Source organism: Coccinella septempunctata, chromosome 4 (assembly GCF_907165205.1).
Source record: "Coccinella septempunctata chromosome 4, icCocSept1.1, whole genome shotgun sequence".
Lineage (NCBI taxonomy): Eukaryota > Metazoa > Arthropoda > Insecta > Coleoptera > Coccinellidae > Coccinella > Coccinella septempunctata.
The window spans coordinates 17,602,930-17,625,204 of record NC_058192.1 but is presented as its reverse complement, the minus strand read 5'-3'; the positions used below and the strand labels follow the sequence as shown (position 1 = coordinate 17,625,204).

Here is a 22,275-nt window from a genome sequence, read left to right as displayed (position 1 = left end):
TTATGAGAGGCCGAAAAATGCTCAAGTTTCATCTATGAAACTCCCTACTTCAACGAAGTCAAGTCAGCACGTAAATAATTAATTGTGAATTTAATTATAGTAATTGTTCGTCATAATCAATCCTCTGAGAACGAGATTTTTTTTGTAAATCCTATTCGGTATTTTCTATTCCTATTTATTGGGGACCGGCAAATTGTCTATACACAAGGCGCAGGTACAATCTGGAATTTACGCTAGCGCGATGGGACAGTACAGTTTAAAATTGGCAGCTGTTTAGATATGTGTCGATAAGTTTGGAGAGGATCGAATCTCGTTTTTAACCTCAAATAATAGTTAATTTCAGTAAGTAAACATAACATGAATTATGATAACAGTGAAGTTGAAAATGCATTCTGCAAACAGGAGTGGCCTCGTTGATTTTTCTCTGTTCTTATACTGTCAAAATTAACTACGTGTCAAAAGGTGTCATTTGTTATGAAAGAGCCCAATTTTTTTTGCATGGAATCGTAATTATCTTAGGAATGCTGGGTGAGGAAATGAACCTGAACGACGTTGACTAGTGGAGATTGGTTCATTTTGAATCATTCACTTTCATTTTAATTTCGAATCACTTTCAGGCCTAAGATTTCTTTCGTGATTTTATTCCTAATTAAATCCACTATATTTACGTAGGAATCTCAGCTTCATTAAGATCTTTTCTGCAATATTACCCTGCGTCTAACAAAAAAGTTGAAGATTATTCATTGTTTCAGCTTATAGCAAAAAACGAAAAACCCCTTTTCGCAATGTCTAGGAAGAGGACCAGAAGCAGATCAGAAGACACGTCTCCTCCTCAATCAACCTACAATATGGTGAGTTTCATTCAAAATTTATCCCGAAACATTTTGAAACTGATGTAATTTCGACAAAATTCAAATTGGGAGTGTCAGAATATTGCTTTATACAAATATTTATACTGAATGAAAAGTATTTCGTAGTAATTTCAAGTTATTGTTAAGAATACTGGAATATATTATGTATCTTCATAAGAAAACAACCGAATTGCCATAAAAGCCCTAAAGATTTGAAATCGAGAAGTTTAAAATAAATTGAATAAATAATATCAAATCTCTTTGATAATATTGAGCAGAATAGATTTGGTATCATTATGGTCTTTAAATTATTTGGTGTATAGGTGCATTTAGACCTACTTTGAGAACACATTCATATAATCTACTGAACAACGACGACTACTTCTTTTGAATCATAAACAAAAAATATGAAAGGAATTTATGAAAAAAAAAATAGTTCAGAAAAAATGACTCACGATATTTAGCAGTTTGCATTTTAAATAATCATGTCTCCCAATTGGAAGATACGGCATTTAGAAATTGTGAAGCAATCTGAATGCATTTCATCAAAGGGATTTGTGGTTTATTATTTAACTTGATATAAAAACTTTTCAATCAAACAGGAGGAAGAAATTATAGCCACACTAAACCTTTCTTATCATTTCTTATAAAATCAAGCACCAATAAAAGAGCAAAGTTTGAAACAAAGAAGAGTAGGAGCACGAAATGTCTTAATGGGTCCTCATTACGATATTTTCGAAGTTACCTCTTTATTGTGCCGGGCGGGTTAAGGGGGGATGAACCGTCGGCCCTTTATTAAGTATTAATAACAGTATTTAACTGTTGTTGGCTGGTTCCTGGTTCGAAACTGTTTCAAGTCGTAAAGCTTTTCAAATAGATTGGAAGATGGTTGGCATAAACCAGCTTTTTAAATTTCTAAAATCAACTCGTAATCGTCAATATTCTACAAATCCCTTCATTTTTCCTTGAACACACCTCGTACCTATTTAGAGGGTCCATATTTAGCTCCAAGTCTTGAAGGGATGTTCCTCATTTCCTGTTCTCTAGGTCAAGGTTTCTTGATCGATATTTCGGCGCATTAAAACTGACTTTGTAACATTTTTTATGAGTTTATAGGTACATGCCCTATTATTTCATATTGTTCTTGATTTTAAAAAAAAGTCACAAGACCCCATGAAAATTTATCAGTTTACATTTCAAGTCATGTAAAAGTAGGTAATGACAAAAACCTCGAAAAGTTTTTTTCCCACTTTCCGAACACTTTTTTTATGCGATACTAAAATCGGAAAACTTTGTCTTTGAGTGAAGTACGATGATTTTGTGCTGAAAGCGAAAAAGAAATGAACTCAAAAAATGCGGATTATCCATTCAGGATCGGCCTTAGCACCATGCACTGGCGCCCCCTTGCATTTTGTCCGTGTTATTAGGAACGTCAAGGAAAACAATCGAAATATAAATCATGAAAAACCTGCTCACTTTCACCTCATATTGTGGTCAAGTCTCAATCAGTGAGGTAACAGTCAATATCTATTAATGTATATGATGAAAATGGAGGTCTTTATAAAAGTTGTAGAGCACTGAATTCTGCGGATAGTTTTATTGGTCACTTATGACCTCATTATAATGATAAAACCTTTTGTTGGAATTGAATCCCTATCGATTTATCCCATTTTGACTAATACTGGTCTTATTTCGATTCAAGAGTTCACTTCGTCGTCGTTTTTCACAAACCCTATTTTGTCCAATGTTTATTTTTAATTTTCCCATCGTCATAACGACTATCCACAGTTTATGTATAGCTCGAGGTTAATGGGAAAAAAAGTGACTAACATTATTTTTATAATTCGCTCTACCGTGCGATTCGACTGCAAAGATCATTTGCCAATCGACATAATGAATCTAACTGAAGGATGTGATCATTCAACATTTTTATTTCGCCAAGCCATTAGTATAATAATTGTTATTCATATGGCTGAATTCGACTGTAAATGAGTTTTTGGAGTCTGCAATTTCGATTCGATTCAATTCTTGGATTTTAAAATGAGGATGAATTAACATTTTAATGTTATTGAATTGGATCATTTTTGGTTCATTATTTTCAATAATGAACTCAAAAAAATGATAATTCCTATTGAATTTTTCAAAGTGTTGAAACATGTTCATTCCGAAAAACTAATAAAAAATTCAGCTATCCTCAATATGTTTCTTTAAAACTGTTGTGGCTAAGTTGATGATTTCACATAATGATCCATCTAGACTCCGACTTCAATAGATAAATTTCAATAAAAATCATATTTCCATAAATATTGGGTTTGTGATTCTCAGAAATAAGCGAGTGCGCTTTTTAAAATACATATTGATTAAACTCTACTGACGCGGATATGAACTAATTATGGAAAAAAAACATAATTATCGTTATCTTATGTTAAATTTGCCAAACTTTCTATCTTTCCTCGTACAATATCATTCGAAATGTTTCAATTTCATTATATCATGATGATATTTCATTCATCAATTAAAGTAATAAGAGCTGATATTATGAAATGCTCAGAATCTGAAATATATTTTTTTCGTTCTTCAATCTCCATATGGAAGAATATTGAATAAGGTCAAATTTTGAATTCTTCCATTCTTAATCGCCATGACTGAAAATCAAATGAACATTTTTTTTATGTCTGAATAGGTAACTGCAATTACCTCGGTACATTTCCTGTATACTTAAATAATCATTTATCTAGTCAGGATAAGAATAGAATGAAGAATTCCATTACTGTGGACCCAAGAGATGGTTTAGGTGTCAAGCATGCAAACGCATTCTGATGAATGTCTAGAGTTTGGTTACACTTGTAGAGGGTACTTTTTTCTTCTTCAAATTCTAAGAAAAATTTTGGAAAATCGCTATGAAATCAGTTGAAAGTTGCAGCATAAACACTATCTTGAAAATATTTTATCTCATTCTACATTTCATGTTTGTGATGAACTATGTATTTTACCTAAGTTGCATAATTCGAAAATGAATTGAAAAGTAATTCAAATTCGTTCAACTTGTTGGATAATTATATGGACTGTGCTCGTCAACTCTTTGGTTGAAAAAAAATGAACCAAAAAGATTATGAAAAGAGCCCAAATAGCAATTCTTCAGCAAGTTCTCAATCACTATCATCCACACTCTCTTAACTTTTGCTGACTTATTGTATTGAGGATGCTCTCTATATGAAGAAGTGAGAGATGAAGAAAATACAGGCTGAACAGAAGCTTCTTGCAAATTTGTCCCACCCATCCAGTTGTCCAAAATGGTAGAAATAATTAGATATAAATATAATTATTTTATGATGAATTGCAATCTTGGATAAAGTACAGTATATGCTTCCCACGTCAGTGATGTTATCATAAAAAATCTCAACTTATGTTTTTTTTTTGTATTTTTGAATTCTCTCGCAATAACTATATACCGAGACATCCAGATGGATGATCCCACCTTCGTTTGCCTTAATCAACTAGGTATAGATTCCAACCTAGATTGTCATATACATATATTGATTTTTAAGATGAGCCAGATTTATTTGAAGTCTTTTAACCTAACATTAGTTACCTGAAATCTGAAATTATCGAAAAATTTGATTTCAAGTCGTCAGTGTTTGATCTTTAGGCCATATAGTTAATTATATACGTTTGATGATCTTATAGTTGGCGCCTGATCGTAAATTGTAAGGTATTTCATATAACCCCCGTTGGTTTTATACTCTTCTTACCATTTATCGATAGGAGTGGGTTATTTATTGGAATATATTCCTGTGTACGGGCAAATTTAATAAATGATAAGTAAAACCATCTCTGATTTTTTTCTCCTTGAACGTGACCTTATCAGATAACAGAACAAATTTGGAACCAAATATTCTTTACGAAATTTCGGGTAACTTGAGTTCATCAGCAAGGGGAGTAATGAAAGACCCTCAAATACTTTCAAACTGTGCTCTAATGATTTTTACTCCCGAATGCGACTGCCTAATAGAGGCGTATGATTTGATCATCATACCTAAAGCCACTCAATAGGATTAGCAACGAAAAATTGTAAAATTGTCGTGCCCATATCGAGTTCGTTTGTGGCAAACGTAGCCGTGTGTCCTCCCGCACTCACAAATGCCAGTGTTTCCGAAACGTATGAGCCGATTTCGTTTTGTGTCCGTCGACAACTTATTTTCGAAAAAGTTAACTGTGCGGTTATGAAGAGTGACGTAGGATTGTACACCTTCTTTTAATGAGATATAAATGGGTAGAAAACAGGGCTCAGTAATATTCGGAAGAGTAAAATCATTCTCTTAGAAATTCTCCAAAGTAGTGGTGGGTTCGAAGTTTATCGTGTTTGTGTTTGGTTTTTTTTTCTTTCTGAAAGCACCCTAGTTGGAATATGATGAATTACAATGTACAGGTGTGTATAATACTCATTTCGCTTCATTATAAACCTTCCACACTCGATCTAGTTTGTTTCCATTGCTAAAGTCCTTTTCGTCCTATAAAGAGTGTTGGGTGTTTACTAAGGATGCGGCAAAAATGCAGGTGATTGCTTATCTGAAAATGTTGATATTTCGTGAAGATACATTGGATCAAATATGCACCCTTCTTTCTGAAAAAGGAGGCCTCTAAAATGATAGCTTTTCTCACGTTTCCGTTCTTGAAATTGAAAGGCAAGTGATATTTTCTCGAAATTTTCGATATGTTAATGGTTATTCCCCCTCTGTTGGATTTAGTGGTGTTTTAAGGCGTTACCACCCCTTAAAACCATCCCATCTTGTCGCAAGTGGTAAATTTGCAGCTGAAAGCTTCATTATCTGAAATCTTGGAGTGATCTAATGCTTTACAGGCTAAATAAATGTTGATTTTTTTTTGTCTGAATGATATTCAACTCCTGTGGAATTAGAGTCCTTTCATCAAGGTTGCCAAAAACCTTTATTTTTGCGATAATTTTGTGGAAATTCAGTAGGAACAAATAATTCTATTTGTTCTATTGTATCTATTGTATCAATATAATTTTTGTTGGACCAAAATTTTTCGATATCGAAAAAAAATACTAATTTCTACCAGTGGCGGAGATAAAGTGGGATAGGGGGTCCATAAAATAAATTGCCAGAAATGCCACATATTTCCTACTGCATTTAACTACCACACTTCTAGATTCAAATATGGATCAGGTTTAGCAATATGTTTCTTCAAGTTTGAGGGGGTGCCTGTTTTTGCAGTGTTTTTATTTGTACTCTATTCCATGGGTTTGTTATTGGAAAAGATAAACCAAAATGCAATACTTATCAATTATGTAATTTTTTTATCAAACGGATATGGAACATTTTCAGGTCAACAGGTTTGTCCCTCGAATCGAAATCGAAAATCAGGCGATATTCCGGATGTTTTAATACATATCGGAATATCGTCTCGTCGCAGATAAGTGGATGATTATATTGTGTGGCATCATCGATATATTGTATTTAACAGAAAATCAGGCGTGTTTATAATGGTCGAATGATTCAGTTGTTTGGATGCGAAACGAAAACAAAAGTGTTGTCATACGTTGTCACTATAGTAGTCGCTGTACAGAAATAGAACATTGCTGAAACGAAATTTGCAGCTAGGGGTTGTACTTCATTCACTCCTTGAGAAGTGAATGTCATTCACCTTAGAAAACAATTCTAATTCAATAAGTTGAATCAATTCATCCATTCATGAATTATATCCAAATTTATTAACTGTCACACATCTCATTTGTTTGTACATATTTTTTCATAATTTAACTTGAGTCATAAAATAAAACGCTCAAATCGAAGAGGTTAAGCGGGGGTTCTGATGTTCTCTGCAGGAAATTGGTATAAATACACCGATAAAGAATGTTGATAAACTTTTGCCCGTTTATAGGTGACAAAATCAGTACCGTTCGGTATTTCTCAAGGTTCACAAATTCAGTGAGTTATTTCTCTATTTTAATAATGTGGAGGAAACTAACAGGAAAAAAGTCACGTCGAAAGATGGTTTTCAACGTGAGTTACCCAAACCCAAAAAATTTATATTATACTATCATTGATTATAATGAATACCAATGAGAAAATTATTTTTCACTGAATAACCTATGAATGGAATTGAGGAATTTTGAGTACTCCTGCGATCATCCCCTGGAAAAATTCAATTATCGATGTTCACGGTATTATGAACTTATTTTCGTGATTGCATTGGATGTTTATACAGTGACGTTGCCAACATTGCTTTTGTCGAATGATTGTTGCTCTGCTTTGCAATTTATAATAATTGTTTTCAACTCTCTAAAAGGCTTAAAAAGATCAAGGAACCGGTTAAATTTCACTTATGTATGTAGAGCCATCTATTTTCAAAAATACAGGCAGTCATAATAGTAGAAAGTACTCCGTTCAATCGAAAGTAAGAGTGTATCTGTTCTTTCCATCTTGTGTCCTTTACTCCTTAAAATCATGGATTGAAGTTATCCACTTTCTTGCGGTACAGGGAAAAATTCCAAAATGATTGAAAAATACTTCATTTGATGAAATTAATTAATTAAAATTTGAATAATTTTTTGAGAATAAATTTCATTAATTCATTTTCTCTTTCATATTCAATAGTTTAATTTCGATTATTCAATAGGTATGGAAATTATATTAGGTATATTTAGTACCCATATTTATTCAGCTCACCACATACATATATTAAAAGGACAATGTGAAATCTAAAACTATCATTTGATTTTAAATTGAAGAAAATATTTATTTTGAAACGGAAATAAAATCAGCTATGCCGACCCTGTGCGATTTATTCCTACGTCACGGTCACATTATTCGAGGACCCAGTCGGTGTTAGTTATTAAAGTATATGGTTAGGGTTATATGATTTTCGATTAACAAAGTACTGGTAACCTATTGCTCCCATAGACTAATAATTATACCGAAGAGATAAAACAATGCTTTACAAACATACACCTTGTTTTGATGTCGACATACAGAATTTCAAGGCAATGGATAGGACAAAAATAAATCCTCCTATTTCCTTTTTCTTGATAAGGTGTCTTTTTTTTCATTAATTCCCCGAATATTTGTACGAATTGACTTAATTCAAGCTAGAGCACAATACATCCCTTACATTCAATATGAGTCAGAGTCACAAGCAAGGTTTAAACAACTTCGAGGTAACCCCATAGGAAAAATCGTAAAGGCTTAAGTCGACCTATATATGAATATTGTTCTTTCTATTCTAATCATAAATGATTCGATAGAACGATAAATATTGGCTTGCGTTTGGGAAGCTTCCATTCTAGTTTGTTCTTCTGATTAATTTTTAATTTAGCCTACTTCAGTGTGATATTCATAGGCAAACTGGTGATATAACCACTGTGGTCTGTAGCAACGCTGGCGTTAACTACCTATTTGTAACGAAGTCCAGTTTAATGAATTGTATTTTTTTTTTCAGTCGCTTTGCCGGGAGGCCCCATTCAGCGATGAACCCGAAGCCATCCGAAACAGAGAAATGTGTGATTACACCAAAAAAATAACCATCGAAATGGCGAGGAGCGGTAACGTGCCCAGGCCCATTCGGATATACGCCGATGGTATCTACGATCTCTTCCATCAGGGTCACGCTAGGCAGTTGCTGCAAGCGAAAAATTTATTCCCCAACGTCTATCTCATCGTTGGAAGTGAGTATAGTTCTATGAACAGTGACTTTATACCCCCCATATAAATAAAGTCACTGTAGTTCTATGGTCCCATCAGCGCCATCTTCAATTTCAACGGTGAATCGTATCAAGGTCCGTCCGCATCTTATCTCTAAAAATTCCGCGCGTCTGCCTTCTCAGCAGACAAATACATTTTAAAATGGGCGGAAACCCGTTGACCTTAGATCGTTTGGGGTTGAATCAATTCTTATCGTACACTCGGGATTAAAAATGAGGATCCAAATGTTTCCGTTCACTAACCATAGCTTTATTATCGTTTCATGTTTGAAACGAATCGTTCTTGGTTTATGGCTTATTTATTCGTGGGTTAATGGGATCTAGTCCAGGAACTTTTTTATTGAGCGTTTTCATCCAATCGCCGTAACCTCCATGCGTGTAATTGAATGTAAATAGAACGGGTAATTAATGAGTAAACGTTTTCTGGCAGTTGGAGATCAGTTTATGGACTATGTTTTAGTAGTTTCATAAAAGAATAAGGAATTATTTTAGGTTGTTTCAATTCAAGCCTTCACTTTCATAGATTGGCTTACACCTATTGGATTTTTTTGTTCTTTAACTTGACGTGTGTTTCTACACGGTCATTATATTGACCGCTTATTCATTTCGTCGATTATTAAATTTAAATTTACAAATATAAAGCTTTATTGTAACACATGATACAATAGGGGGATTTTCTAATCATTGTAATTCATCAAAATCATCTGACATGTATAAAATGTTTTATGCACTTCAGAGAATAAAAAGGTACTCTTAATCCCTCATTTGAGAGAACATCGCCCAGTTGCAGGAAGATTCCGTTCAAATTTAATACTCTATTAAAATCTCAATCCTCCATTATTCCCTTGGAATACGTTAAATCTTGATGGACGTTCCTGTAAGAAGTAGCTCTCCTCATCCCTCAGGGATTAAAAGTGAATTCAATTCCTGAGGAGTTGAAAGCCATTCCAACTCTTTCAAGGCACATCACTTTACTATGTCAACTACCCATCAGTCAGTGGAATTGACCATTTGAAACTACGGACACGAGAGTACTGTATCATTATAGCCTTGATCATTTATTTTCAGTCGTGAAGTACATGAAATAGTTTATAAACCAAGGGACGACTAAACTTCTTTTTTTTAATCCCTCAGCGAATTGTAGCAACTTTTATCTTCGGGGTCAAAAGTGTCACTTTAGTCCTTAGGTATAGAGAGTGGACCATTGAAAACGAAACAGTGGCTCTGTAGATCGGCAGAACGTTTTTCGTTTTCAATGGCCCACTCTGTACAATTTCCCCCATAAATGATTTCAACACTTTACAAAAAGACATTCATACATGCTTGGCTAATCACGGGTTTGCCAGCTGTGGTAGTCAAGCGACGATGAACTGTCTTCGGGGAGGATTAGGACTATTCAGGTTTTCCTAACAATTCCATAGATTTTCACGTCATTCAAGAATATTGAATAGAAACTGTCCGAAAATCTCTATCGTCAACAAGGGACTGCTTCCAACGATCATGTTTGATAGCGGATACTTTGACCTACAACTACATCGAGTACCCTCAATGGGAATGAACCCTAGACCTTGTTTTGATTTTCCGAAAAGTATTCTGTTTATCTTTGGAAGAAATATGTGATGTTTATCTATTTTCAGTATGCAGCGACAAGCTGACGCACAGCAAGAAGGGCAGGACGGTGATGAGCGAATATGAAAGATACGAAGCGGTCCGACATTGTAGATACGTGGACGAGATAGTCAGGGACGCGCCCTGGGAGGTGGACGAGGTCTTCGTGGCCAAGCACAAGATCGACTTCATAGCCCATGACGACATCCCTTACGGTACCGACGACAGCAATGACATATACGCGCCCTGGAAAGCGAAGGGTATGTTTGTGGCCACCCAGAGGACGGAGGGCGTGTCGACGTCGGACGTGGTGGCGAGGATAGTCAGGGATTACGACATATACGTAAGGAGGAACCTCGCCAGGGGTTACACCGCCAAAGAACTGAACATCTCCTACCTGAGCGAGAAAAAAATCAGGTAATTATCATTGAAGAATTGAAATGAAAAGTTCGAAGAATTTATAGATAAGAAATTCACTGCCCAACGATATCTTACATGCAGCTCCCTTTTTAATAGCGGGTGCCTGGCGGATTTTCTTGTCCTCAAATTGAAGTTATGCAACCTATTCCGGATTGTTTGACCAGAAACTATCCCACTGGTAGCTTGCTGGAATGAGCTATCAATTCGGGATGCTGTGAGGAAGGGATTTCGCAGTGCAGTTTTCGCCGATCTTGTGCGTCGGTTGTAGCTCTTGCCCTTCCATGAACAATAGTTCGACTTCCCCGTACCGAACCCTTAAGGTTCTTGCGGCATTGATTCATTTGGAAGTTATGAAAAGTCATTCATGATGATCATTACGTTTAATTTGAGACAAATTTATTAATGTGTCAAGAACCTTGAGGTTTGGGTAGGAGAAAGTTTAAATAAACCACAAATGAAGAATCGAAAATGTTATGAAAAATAAGCTGTCCTATTTGAATAGATCCCTGTCATTCATTATGATCATCAAATTTTGAGAAAAAATCTCATTCGGTTTCCTAGATACATCTCAACATGAAACTGCCCTTATGTTCTTGAATACATAGTGGATGTTATGTATCAAACTAGTTTTGGTTTCAAACGTAGCTATACAGGGTGTCTGTAAACAAATGCAATGGACTTAGGAAGATGATTCCTCGATGAAAATAAGGGGTAGTTCCTAGAAATTTCTTTCGAAATCGACCTCCCTTCCCAGATACAGCCTTTGGAAGGCGATGACAAGTTGACAGCTTTTAATTTTTTCACTGGTTCTAAAAAACACCGAGTCATAAAACTATACTTAATATGGAGCACTAAGTAGATGTTACTTACACAATTTTTTTAGATCTCATAACTTTATTATTAGGGGTTGAAAATAACAACCCCTTATGATTTTCCTTCAAAAATTGTTTTCGTGGGATAGATTTTCGAAAAACAAAATTATCTTATGGTTTCTCATTTAATTCTGGAGAAAAATTCCCTTGCAAAATTTCGATACAGTCGATATTTTTCTCGGGATAAATAAAAACTTATAAGCAGTATACGAAGGTCTAAGAGGCAGAGAGTTGATGCATGTATTTTAGCGGGTGGTAGTCATTCTATGGAACACTTATACGATGAAATGGAATGAACGGTGATCAGAAAACTATTTGTAAGTTTATATTTATTCCGAGAAAAGTACCGACTGTATCGAAATTTTGCAAGAGACTTTTCTCCAGAATTGAATGAACCATAAAAGAATTTTATTTTTCGAAAATCTATCCCATGAAAACAATTTTTGAAGGAAAATCATAAGGGGTTGTTATTTTAAACCCCTAATAATAAAGTTATGAGATCTAAAAAAATTGTGTGACTAACATCTACTTAGTGCTTCATATTATGCTTAGTTTTATGAATCAGTGTTTTTTAGAACCCGTAAAAAAAATAAAAACTTTCAAATCGTCATCGCCTCCAAAAGGCTGTATCTTGGAAGGCAGGTCGATTTCGAAAAAAATCTATAGGAACTCCCCCTGCTGATTTTCATCAAGGAATCATCTCCCTAAGTCCTTTGCATTTGTTTACAGGCACCCTGTATATGCAGCATATTCTCAGTATTTGAACGAAATTGAAATTATTCAATATGATCCTCGATTTTCAGGTTGCAGAATAAGATGCACGAATTGAAAGATAAAGGACGTAAAGTAATCGACACCATTGGCGAACGCAAAGATGACATGATAGCGAAATGGGAGGAGAAATCTAGAGATTTCATTGAAAGCTTTCTCCTTCTGTTTGGAAAAGAACGACTCACCTCCATCTGGAACGAATCAAAGGACAAAATTATGAACGCTCTGAGTCCGCCCAGTTCTCCCCCCGCATCCCCCTCGTCCAGTAACGGCGACCTGGAGGCCTTGGACGACGAAACGCCACCAAGGAAAAACGCCAGATATGAAGCTGCCCGAAGTACATCTAGTCTCAATGAATATTACACCAACGATTATAGTGATGAGGACGATGAATATGTCACGCCCGCAGGATCAGTGAAACATTGATTTTTGCGTTATTTACAAGTTAAACTTACCATGCGAGGTATTCGACTGTTAATGCAATTGTTGTATATGTCTTATGTTTTTAAAATATACAAATTTATTTATTTATTTTCAATATAAATTATTCAAACTGTTGGAGTAGTGATTGGAACAATGAAAATTTAAACGTTGTTGAATGTTATACATTTCGGGCAGAACTGAATACCGATGGTGAATGAGGAAAGCTTGATTCTTCTCTTGAAAAAAGTTCTTGTGATATTTTGTACGAATGTTATTTTTCTGATTGTGAGTGTGAGAAAAGTTGGTAGAAGTCTAATTATGATAGTGCCTTGAATAGGATTTTTCATTTTTTATATTTATTAGGTTGTCAGCTATTTTGAAAATGACATCAACATCACGAATTCTGCAACAGAACAAAAATCTTTGTTGAAATGCCTCATGAGAAATTCTGAAATTTTTTCAAGGCTATGCATTAATGGCGATATGTGCTTATTTTTTGGTCAAAATTTGTATAAAATATTCTTCTATCAAACTGACGTAGAAGAATACACTGTGAACCAATAAAAGATGTCAATGAATTTATTATCAAGAATAATCAAGTTTTCTTTTTTGATTGAGTATTTCTATTTTGATCTACCAATCAACCATATTAATGATAAATATTCCTTATTTAGGTGGCGCATATGATAATATGTTTTAGGAGGAAAGATTAAGATGCTCAATTTTAACAAACCAATTGATATTAATTATGTGAATTAATTCACCATTTTTCATTATCAAGAAATATGATGTAACAAGCACATTGGAGTCGATTTGCTTTCAAACTTCCAACAAAGTTAATTGGTCTGACATTTGACATTCCATATGCACCTACCTAATGGATGTTGGGAGTTGTTAAATTTTCTACTGAACACCAAACTTGACGTGTGGAGATAATGTGCCAATCGATAATTAACTTCAGAAGATATTCACCGATTTTCGTATTCAATTTTCTATACAGAGTTCATAAGTACTTATTATAAACCTAGACTCCCAATCTATCCAATTAGGAAATTCTTCGAAAATTGTAGGCATTAAAAAACAGTAGTAAATGTACTTCTAGAGTTTTGAAAGTTTCTGCGACATTCGGTATAAAATAGATTTGGAAATTTACTGCAGTAGCTATACACTATAATTTCGATAAACTTTAAGGATGGTTCTTTGTATCTAAATATTTTAGATTTCCTTGTTTTATACCCTTCGTATATACCCTCATTTATACGTTCTTCTTTGCACATTCTTTGAAGGGGTTCAACTTTGAGGTGCTGAAAACTACCTTTACAAATGTAGTAAATGGCATGTGCACATTTAGACTTGAAAATGAATGAATTTTTGCCAAAAAAAACTTTATAAGATATGAATACATATTTGTTTAGAAAGTCATTTTAATAAAGATTTTATTGACATTTCATTTTTTTAATCGAATCCTTCATCGCAACTTCTTATACTACAATTTCATACTACCAATTCATTGGTAATTCTGAAATATTAAATTTTAAAATTGTTTTCCGAATGTAGTAGTGTGACAAAAAGAAATGTTAAAAACAAGAGAATACCTGAAGAAGGCCAGCAAATGCTTGTTGAAACAATGTTCTGAACAAAGATTATAGAGTTAACTCTATAATCTTTGGTTCTGAATATAACAAAATAGAAGATTGCAAAATAATTTCTAGCTGTGAAAGAATCTTCTTTTCAATTTCTCTTACATTTTGCTTATTTTGTTAGAATTTGAAGAATTAAAAATGTCAAAAATCTTACGTGTTAGAAATAATAAACACAATAAAAGATAGTTTTCCGTGTCCATTCCAACAATTGTTTAAAAATACTATCTTTTAAAATATATTCAAATCAGAAATTCCGAGGATACATTATTCATCCTCTCAGATTATTCTTTCAATTAAATGTATGCGCATCCGCCATAAGGCAAGATTTCAACTCTGCCATTTTTATTACGCATGCTTTCAAATTATGAATTGCCCGGCTGACACTTTATTTTTGAAATTAGATTTCCATTATTGATTTCAAAGTTTCGGCTCATATCTAATTTATAAACCAGAAAAAAAGTAGATAACAAAATATCTCATTTTTCTCAATCGTGCGTATCAAAAATTTCAATTACTTAAGAAATTGTTTTGAAAATAATGAATCTACTTCCTTTGCTAAAAAGTCATAACACATTTGAATAACAGTTTCGAGCACCTTTCATTCTTTGATTGAGTATGATCGATTTCATTCAATTACATTAACTTTTGTGGAAAACATGATGAAAGCTCATGACAACGAATTTTCAAAAATAGACGTTGTTTGACGTTGCAACCACTTCCCGCAATTAATTTTAATCTTGTCGACGCGTCTGACTCATTTCGAGAAACCGCGCTTGAAATCTTGAATGGTCCTCGAAAATCTAAGCATTTCTATGACGTTAGTGACGTTACTGTTGTTGCGCTACTTCTATCTCATTCTTTTTTTCTATCTCTATGCTTCTTGCCTTTTCCTACCTGTCGCGACGGTTTAAAAAGTGAATTCCAACCAATCACGGAAAGTTATTTAACTTCAAAGTTACTATGGTGCATTTTCTTACCAAACAAAGTAAAAATACAAAAATATGAAACTTAAATCTATCAAAATGTCGAGAACTAATGTGAAGTCGATGGAAAGTGTTCAATTCAAGTGATATGTTGCATTGTTGTCGTCATTTTTATACACTTTTTGTATTATTTTTATGGATGTTATAACCAATAATCCTGTGGTCAAAATGGACGAAGTTAACAACGTTCGTCAAAACAATTTAATACCGCAGTATTCAACCTGCAGTTTCGATTCTAATGGAGATGAACAAAGCAAATGTGATAGTAAGTAAAAGTTTTGAGTCGATGCCTTTTATTTATTAATTTTTGAAAAGTAGGGTTATGTTGTCCCTTCATTCAAGGTTGAAATAACTGAAATTCTGAGACCTTCCTAAGATTTTCATATCAATTTGTTTTGTGAATATAATTAATGTTGAATTATGTTTTCAGATGCATCCCCATATCAACGTATATGCTTTATTGGCGATGTTGCTTTTGATAATGACTTACGAACAGTTGCTGAACATTATAACTTGCCAATTATTACATCTGAAACAGGTCGAGATTTTGCTCAAGACAATAATTGCAGTACAATATTTGTGATAGATAAGTTCCAAGGCACGACTTTTTCCAATTTATACAAAGCAAAACAGCCTATATTAGGGCCACCTGCCTTGAAGCAGTTAGTTATGAGAAATGAACCTCTTCCAAATAATAAGACTAGGCCTTTATATAACCTTGCAATGTCTGGAGTTGTTGTTTGCTTCACAGGTTTTAGAAATAAGGATGATTTGGTAAGTGAATACCACCCTCAATATAGTTATAATCCAACTTGATTGTTTTTAAGGCAAAATTAGTACCTTTGATACATCACATGGGTGGTTCAATTAGGAAGGAAATGTCTGCCAAAGTAACTCATTTAATAGCCTACACTTGTGGAGGACAGAAGTATCACTATGCGGCTACGTTTAAAGTACCTGTTCTGAATCAGAGTTGGGTATTAGATGCGTGGGAAGAAAGATATGACCTCGATTTTTCTGCTACAAATGATAATTTTTTGGTGAGTTATGTTTTGATCTTTTTGAATTTTTTGAAAGTAGCCATATTTTTGTAAACCGACAGGTTTATTCATTTATCGTAAAGCCTATTGGACGATAGGTTGGTAGGTTCTCCAATCTCCAACACATAAATTTGACTGGCATGATTCTACTCTTCTAGTTTGATTTTTTTTGTTTTCAAATAATGCACCATGCAGAGAAAAAGTTTCAGCAAGAAAAGTAAATTTAACTCATTTGCTGCTACCTTTAGAGATTATACTTTCTCTATATGAGATGCTAAATATTCAATGTTCGTAGTAAATGATTTGTCATAAAGTTTTGCTTTTGTATTTTGGACTCAACATCACACATAAGTGAGCACATCTACTGACAAATTGGTTGTTTGGTTCTCAAGGTTCCCTGAGAGAATACTGATGAACCAGAAAATATCACTCCATTTTTGTGTAAAATATTATAGCAGCACATCATGTGGTAAAAATAGGTCATACCAGTGCATAGATGCATCCTTTCTTGCTAGCCTTTAGTTGCTGAAAAAACTTCCGCATTATTTATTAGCTAGAAAGCTATATTGCCTGCCTGGTTTGGAAGCCCCTCTGCTGCTGGAATTTTTTTTCAATTTTATGATCCTAAAGAATACATATCATCTTGTTGGTATTATTTTCAATTTGAATTCAACAATTTTTAGATATTTTTTTTCTTTATTACAGTATCAACACAAACTGAAACCTTTCCAAGGCGCTCATATAAGATTTGAAGGCTTTCCGGAGGATGAGGAAGAGCACATGAGAGAAGTGTTAATTTCTAATGGGGGTACAGTTAGTGAGAGCAATGATCCAAATTGCACTCATGTTGTAAGTTACTTTTATCATATATAATTATAATATCAAATAAGTTTAATGCCGTTTATAAGAATCATGGGTTTTTTTTTGTTGAACATTTTTTATCCACATTTAAAGCCTGTTTGCAACTGCCGAGAATTCTCTGGAGAATTCTTTACAAAATTCTCGCAAGAAAACGGCAGAGATTATTTTGTATGCAACTGAACAGAGAATTCTACCGAAAGTGCGTATGTAACGGTATATAATTCACGGCGCATGAAATCCCGAGTAAATTTTCTAGAGAATTCTCGGCTGTTGCAAACGGGCTTAATTTATGGCTAAATTTTATAGGTTTATGCTGGGTTTCACAAAGCTTGATCAGGGAATCAATGCTTTTTTGGCAGATCAACATAATTTTTTGTAAATTCAGTCATAAGAACACAGAATATGCTTCTTTCGTCAATTTATTACAATCTACATTAATTTGATGATAGATAATTAATTGCTACTTCTTTAATATATTTAGGAATAATTAATTGCTACTTCTTTAATATATTCAGGAATGAAAAGATTCAATGATTTCATTCTGGAACTCAAGTCAAATCATTGAACAGGCAATCAAGTTTTTGTGGAACCTACTGATATTAACATACATTCATCCAGTTTAGGTTTCTTGTTTGGGATAATTTATTCATAAGTTACCAAATTAATTCATTAACTCTTAATCTTATGGGGATTTTAGTGTATTATTCCATGCATACTACAAGTATACAGGACGTTTCATTAAGATTGCGAACAAATTCAGGATATTATTCTCTGAGTTATTTGTAGGCAAAAAGATCCTTTGGGCCTTTGTCCAGAAATGCTTCGTTTCCAAGACCGTTGAATGTATTTTACAGTCCCTGGCCAGTTTATTAGACGCACTGAGAATTTTTTTTACATTTACTGGTATTGCCCGAGGAAAAAGCAGAATATTTAAATTTCATTTCCACAGAATGTCAGTTTTATCTACGACTCTCATTAAATTGTTCTATTTGGCATTTATTTTTGATGTTGTAGTATTAATACTTAAGTATGATTCAGTACTATGTCTTCCAGTGGACGTCTTGCATTCTTCAGGTTCGTACGTTATTTCGATAATCCACATATGAAATCATTATCTTCGAATGCAGCAAACCGAACAATTCTGCTTTGATAGTATGAAGCTCTCATAGCTACACAGGGTGGCTCAGCAAAATATTAGAATTTCATGTTTAATCATCAATAAATCAATATTTTTTATCCAATATGATATATTATATGTGAAAATCATTTACAGATGAAGTATATGTAACATATACATTCAATTTAATAATTCAATATTGAGATTTTGCATCGAATCAGTGCGTCTAATAATATGGCCAGGGACTGTAAATAAATAACAAATTTCTCGTCACTTTCGAAATGGCTTGTGATAATTGAATGAGATTTGGTAAAAATTGATGCCTCATTGAAGTGATTATTTTATGTTGAATACCTTATCTTTAGCAACTACAGTGGCTTATGTACTGGCATTGGCATCTTATTTTTGAAGGAAAAATAACATTGCCAGTCCCTTTTTTCAAAATTTAACTCACTTCTGCATTTCTGTCTTACTCTAGGATCCACCTTCAGTGAAAAATTGAAAAACATTTTGGGACAAAGGCCTAAAGGACCTGTTTGAGTACAAATAACTCAGAGATTGACATCCTCAATTTGTTCACAATGTTTATTAAACACCCTGCATATATTTTTTAATTTCTCCTAGTTGAAGCCTTTCAACAGCCTCATTTTCAAATAGAACATTAATGATTTATAATTGAACAGAACCAAATGAGACTTTTTTCTGAAAAATTGTGTATCATAACAAAATTTTAACTATGGTTCACACCAAACCTCAAATTTGACGTAAAAATAATCTTGAATGAATTGTTATAGTTTCTAGAAAATGTTCAATTTCAGGTATACTATATATCTGAAACATTATTAAATAGAGATTTTGGCGTCCCATCAAGGGTATATCAAAATAGAAGATATTGTATTTGAAAAACTGGGCCTATTCGTTTAGAACTTTCAGTTTAATCAATTTTGAAGTTCCCTGTGGTTCCCTTCTGATTAACTTAGTGCCGGTTCATTTGTCTATTGTTTGTTAAGGCTATTGAACAGTTTTAACCGTAGGCCAATAAACCAGCCTTGATAAACTCCTCAGTATCACTTCAGTAACTAGCAAAACAATGAATGTATATGTAAGTTTACAAACATTATATGCAGAAGATACAGGCCCTTAGACAAAAAGTAGAATTCAAAGACCATTCTCTGAAGGTCAGAAGGAAGTTATAAAACTTTATTCAAAACTATCTTTACATATAATTTGAGACAAATAAATCCCTACAACCTTGAGGTTTGGATATGGAGAAGTTCAAATAAGCCATAGTTAAAATTAAGTGGGGAATCCAAAAATGTAACAAAGTAAAGATATCCCATTCTTAATAATAAAGTGTGGCTCTACTGGTATAACTAGATGTACTAGCGGGACGAGAATATTTTAGTTGAACAGATCCCGGCCATTCACTTTGCGTGAAAAACCCTGTATAGGACTTTCATGTGTTATTGTTTAATTTGTTTTTGGTTATCTTAGATTCCAATATGAGAGTATAAATAAATATAGCCTACAATGCTAAAATGTTTATTTATAACTTTTTTCAACTTTAAAAATGATAATTGTATAAATATCATCAATTTTCTTGTTGATATTGGTTGTTTTCAAATAAACATCCATTGCAAGGGTTAATCAGAAGAGGGATGAAGGCCTAAGGTACATTTTATGTTCATTCACATTGTTTTATGATCATATTCAGTCAATTTTAATTATCATTGAAATTTGACGTTGAAAGGTTAAACCTAGTTTTTTCCATGTACTGTGTCCCTTGAGTACCTATAACTAGAGCATGGTTGTGGATTTTAGGTGATGGATTACAGAGAAGGCTTCAGTATGGACGCAGGTGCACAGTTAACCTCACCCGCTATCGAACCCCCCACCCTTCCTAACCTAAATGACACTCCTCCCGTTGCCAAAGACACGGTCGACGACCTGGAGTCGTTCAGTCGATTCCAGAACATCTACAACACCCCCTTGAACTCGACAGCTCGCAGCGTTTTTTTGGAAACGCTTGACGAGAAATCGCACGACGACAGCGAGGTGGGTAGCGTTTTCGATCAAACGATGAACACCACCACCTCCTCGAATCGAAAGAGGAAAATAGAATCTCCCGAGTATTTCTCCAACGTCAAGAGAAAGAGGGACAAGAGCTTCAGCGAGAAGAAAAAGCGGGTCTCGAACTTTTTCAAGACCCCAATCAATTACTTCTCGCAAAGGAGGCGTACGATACATTCTACCAGCTTCAACGGCAGCCTCAACGAGAGCGTTATCTCTAGTTCTGGCGTGTTCAACGTGGACACCGTCCAGGATCTCAGCAACACCGTCGAAAGGCCCGAGACTCCGGTCTGCAAGAAGTCGAAGAAGAACCTGCTGAGACGGACGTTCAGCTCGAAATTTTCGGCGAGCAAGAAGAGGTCGAAGATGGACCTTGACACTTCCAAATTGTCGTTGATAGAAGGGGGTCGAGAAGCGGACGAGGTCGACAAGTTCAATACTTCCTGTTTTCCGGCCATTGGCCGAGTTCCTGCCATCCCAAGCCTAGCACCCGATCAAACCGAGCCTAGCAATGAGTTGACCAGGGAGTTAAGGGGGCTCTCCGTAACATCAGCTGCGGTACTAACTTCATTTCATTCTGAATTAACTTCAACGTATTCCAAACATTATTTGAATTATTTTATGCTGGGCAAAGTATAATTGAACGTAACTCATCTCATTATTAAAGATAAGAATGGGAAGATAAATTGAAGTCAATCTGTTATGGCAGGTTTGTAGAATTTGTTAGCGCCTATTGAATGTTCATGGAAAACATCACAATTTTGTGCTGAAAATTTGCATGTTGGGGTTTTTGACAATAAACATTTTTGGTTCTAAAGCAATCAGTGTTATAATACTGGATGTGCCATTTGATATAAGGAAGTAGTAAGCTGTTTCCAGTACAACCAGAAGTTGCACAGGTCTGAGATTATTTTACAGACAGTTCATGGTCGAAAACACAACTTTCAAATTTTCATGAAAAAATTATGATTAGTTTTTCTATACATGTAACATATAATAGGCCATCTTTGTGAATCACCCTGTATTACAGTGCAGAAATCTACAGAAACGTGCTCAGCTCATTAAACTAAACTAAAACCAAGTTACTCCTGAGTTAGCCTTTACAGTTTTTAATCAATTGAATAATCAAAGTGAACTAACAAAATATTGGTAAAAAACTGTTAAAATTTGTTTGGAATACGTTTTAAGTTCTGCAAATGTGGTAAAGAGAGGGACTCCATTACACAACTTTCAATTATTTCGATTTGTCAGTCTTTATTCCTTTGCAGGACTTCATTAAAGTGTTTTCCTTTAAACCTTTCAGGCTTAAACCTTGTAGATAATTGTTGAACTGTCTCCAGGAGCAAATATATTTATAAAACAAGGGTTTTAGGGACGGTCTCTTATACGTTCTAATTTTTGTTTCAATCTAGGTTGTGGATGAGTCTTCAGTAGGGGAGAAGCCAGACGCTAATGTGAAGACATGGGTGGTGAAAGCAGAGTGGTTTTGGATGTCTGTGCAGAAGCAAATCACACAGTGCGAGAAGGATTACTTGTTTGATGATGTGAGTATAATTTCAAATTGAAATATATGGGACCTGGATTGAAATTTCAAATTATATTACCAATTTTATACAGTGAAATCGATGTCAAATACTTATTTCAAAGCAAAAAAAGGTTTTTGAAACTTATGTTTTATAACATCAGTAGAATAACAGGGAATTAAAAAAAAAGTGTTCTTTATGTAAAACACCTTGTTTCATATACAGCAGGGAGTATTTGTTTTTTTTAATTCTATTCAAGTTAAAAAAAATCCAATGGATTACTTTTATTTTTAGGCATTTTGTACATGAATAATAGAAAATATGATATAATAGATTTTTTCAAAAATAAGATATCTGACAGAACTTGAAT

General features: G+C 34.2%; 2 protein-coding genes across 7 annotated transcripts in view; both read left to right on the top strand.

Annotated features, from left to right (window-relative positions):
• Window positions 1-4: 4 nt before the first annotated feature.
• LOC123312618 (choline-phosphate cytidylyltransferase B) lies at window positions 5-14,113 on the top strand. Of its 4 annotated transcripts, none has more exons than XM_044897162.1 (5): window positions 5-342; window positions 753-851; window positions 8,313-8,538; window positions 10,212-10,599; window positions 12,278-14,113. In XM_044897162.1, the coding sequence occupies exons 2-5, from the start codon at window positions 786-788 to the stop codon at window positions 12,669-12,671; spliced, it is 1,074 nt and encodes a 357-aa protein (XP_044753097.1). In that variant the 5' UTR covers window positions 5-342; window positions 753-785; the 3' UTR covers window positions 12,672-14,113. The 4 variants fall into 4 exon arrangements, with proteins under 4 accessions (XP_044753097.1, XP_044753098.1, XP_044753099.1 ...); XM_044897163.1 differs by lacking the exon at window positions 5-342 and adding an exon at window positions 380-528; XM_044897164.1 differs by lacking the exons at window positions 5-342; window positions 753-851 and adding an exon at window positions 5,245-5,280.
• A 1,081-nt stretch (window positions 14,114-15,194) lies between these two features.
• The window catches only part of LOC123312288 (protein ECT2), a 16,472-nt gene continuing 9,391 nt past the window's right edge, over window positions 15,195-22,275 (top strand). Inside the window, exons 1-6 of one of the 3 annotated variants that reach the window (XR_006537601.1) lie at window positions 15,195-15,559; window positions 15,725-16,068; window positions 16,122-16,334; window positions 17,040-17,183; window positions 20,134-20,940; window positions 21,795-21,926. Coding sequence is in view for 2 of the 3 variants with exons in the window: in XM_044896641.1 (XP_044752576.1) it covers window positions 15,430-15,559; window positions 15,725-16,068; window positions 16,122-16,334; window positions 17,040-17,183; window positions 20,134-20,940; window positions 21,795-21,926 (1,770 nt within the window). In the remaining variant the exon portion in view is untranslated. The remainder of the gene's footprint in view (window positions 15,560-15,724; window positions 16,069-16,121; window positions 16,335-17,039; window positions 17,184-20,133; window positions 20,941-21,794; window positions 21,927-22,275) is intronic. The other 2 variants (XM_044896641.1, XM_044896642.1) reach the window with 2 other exon arrangements.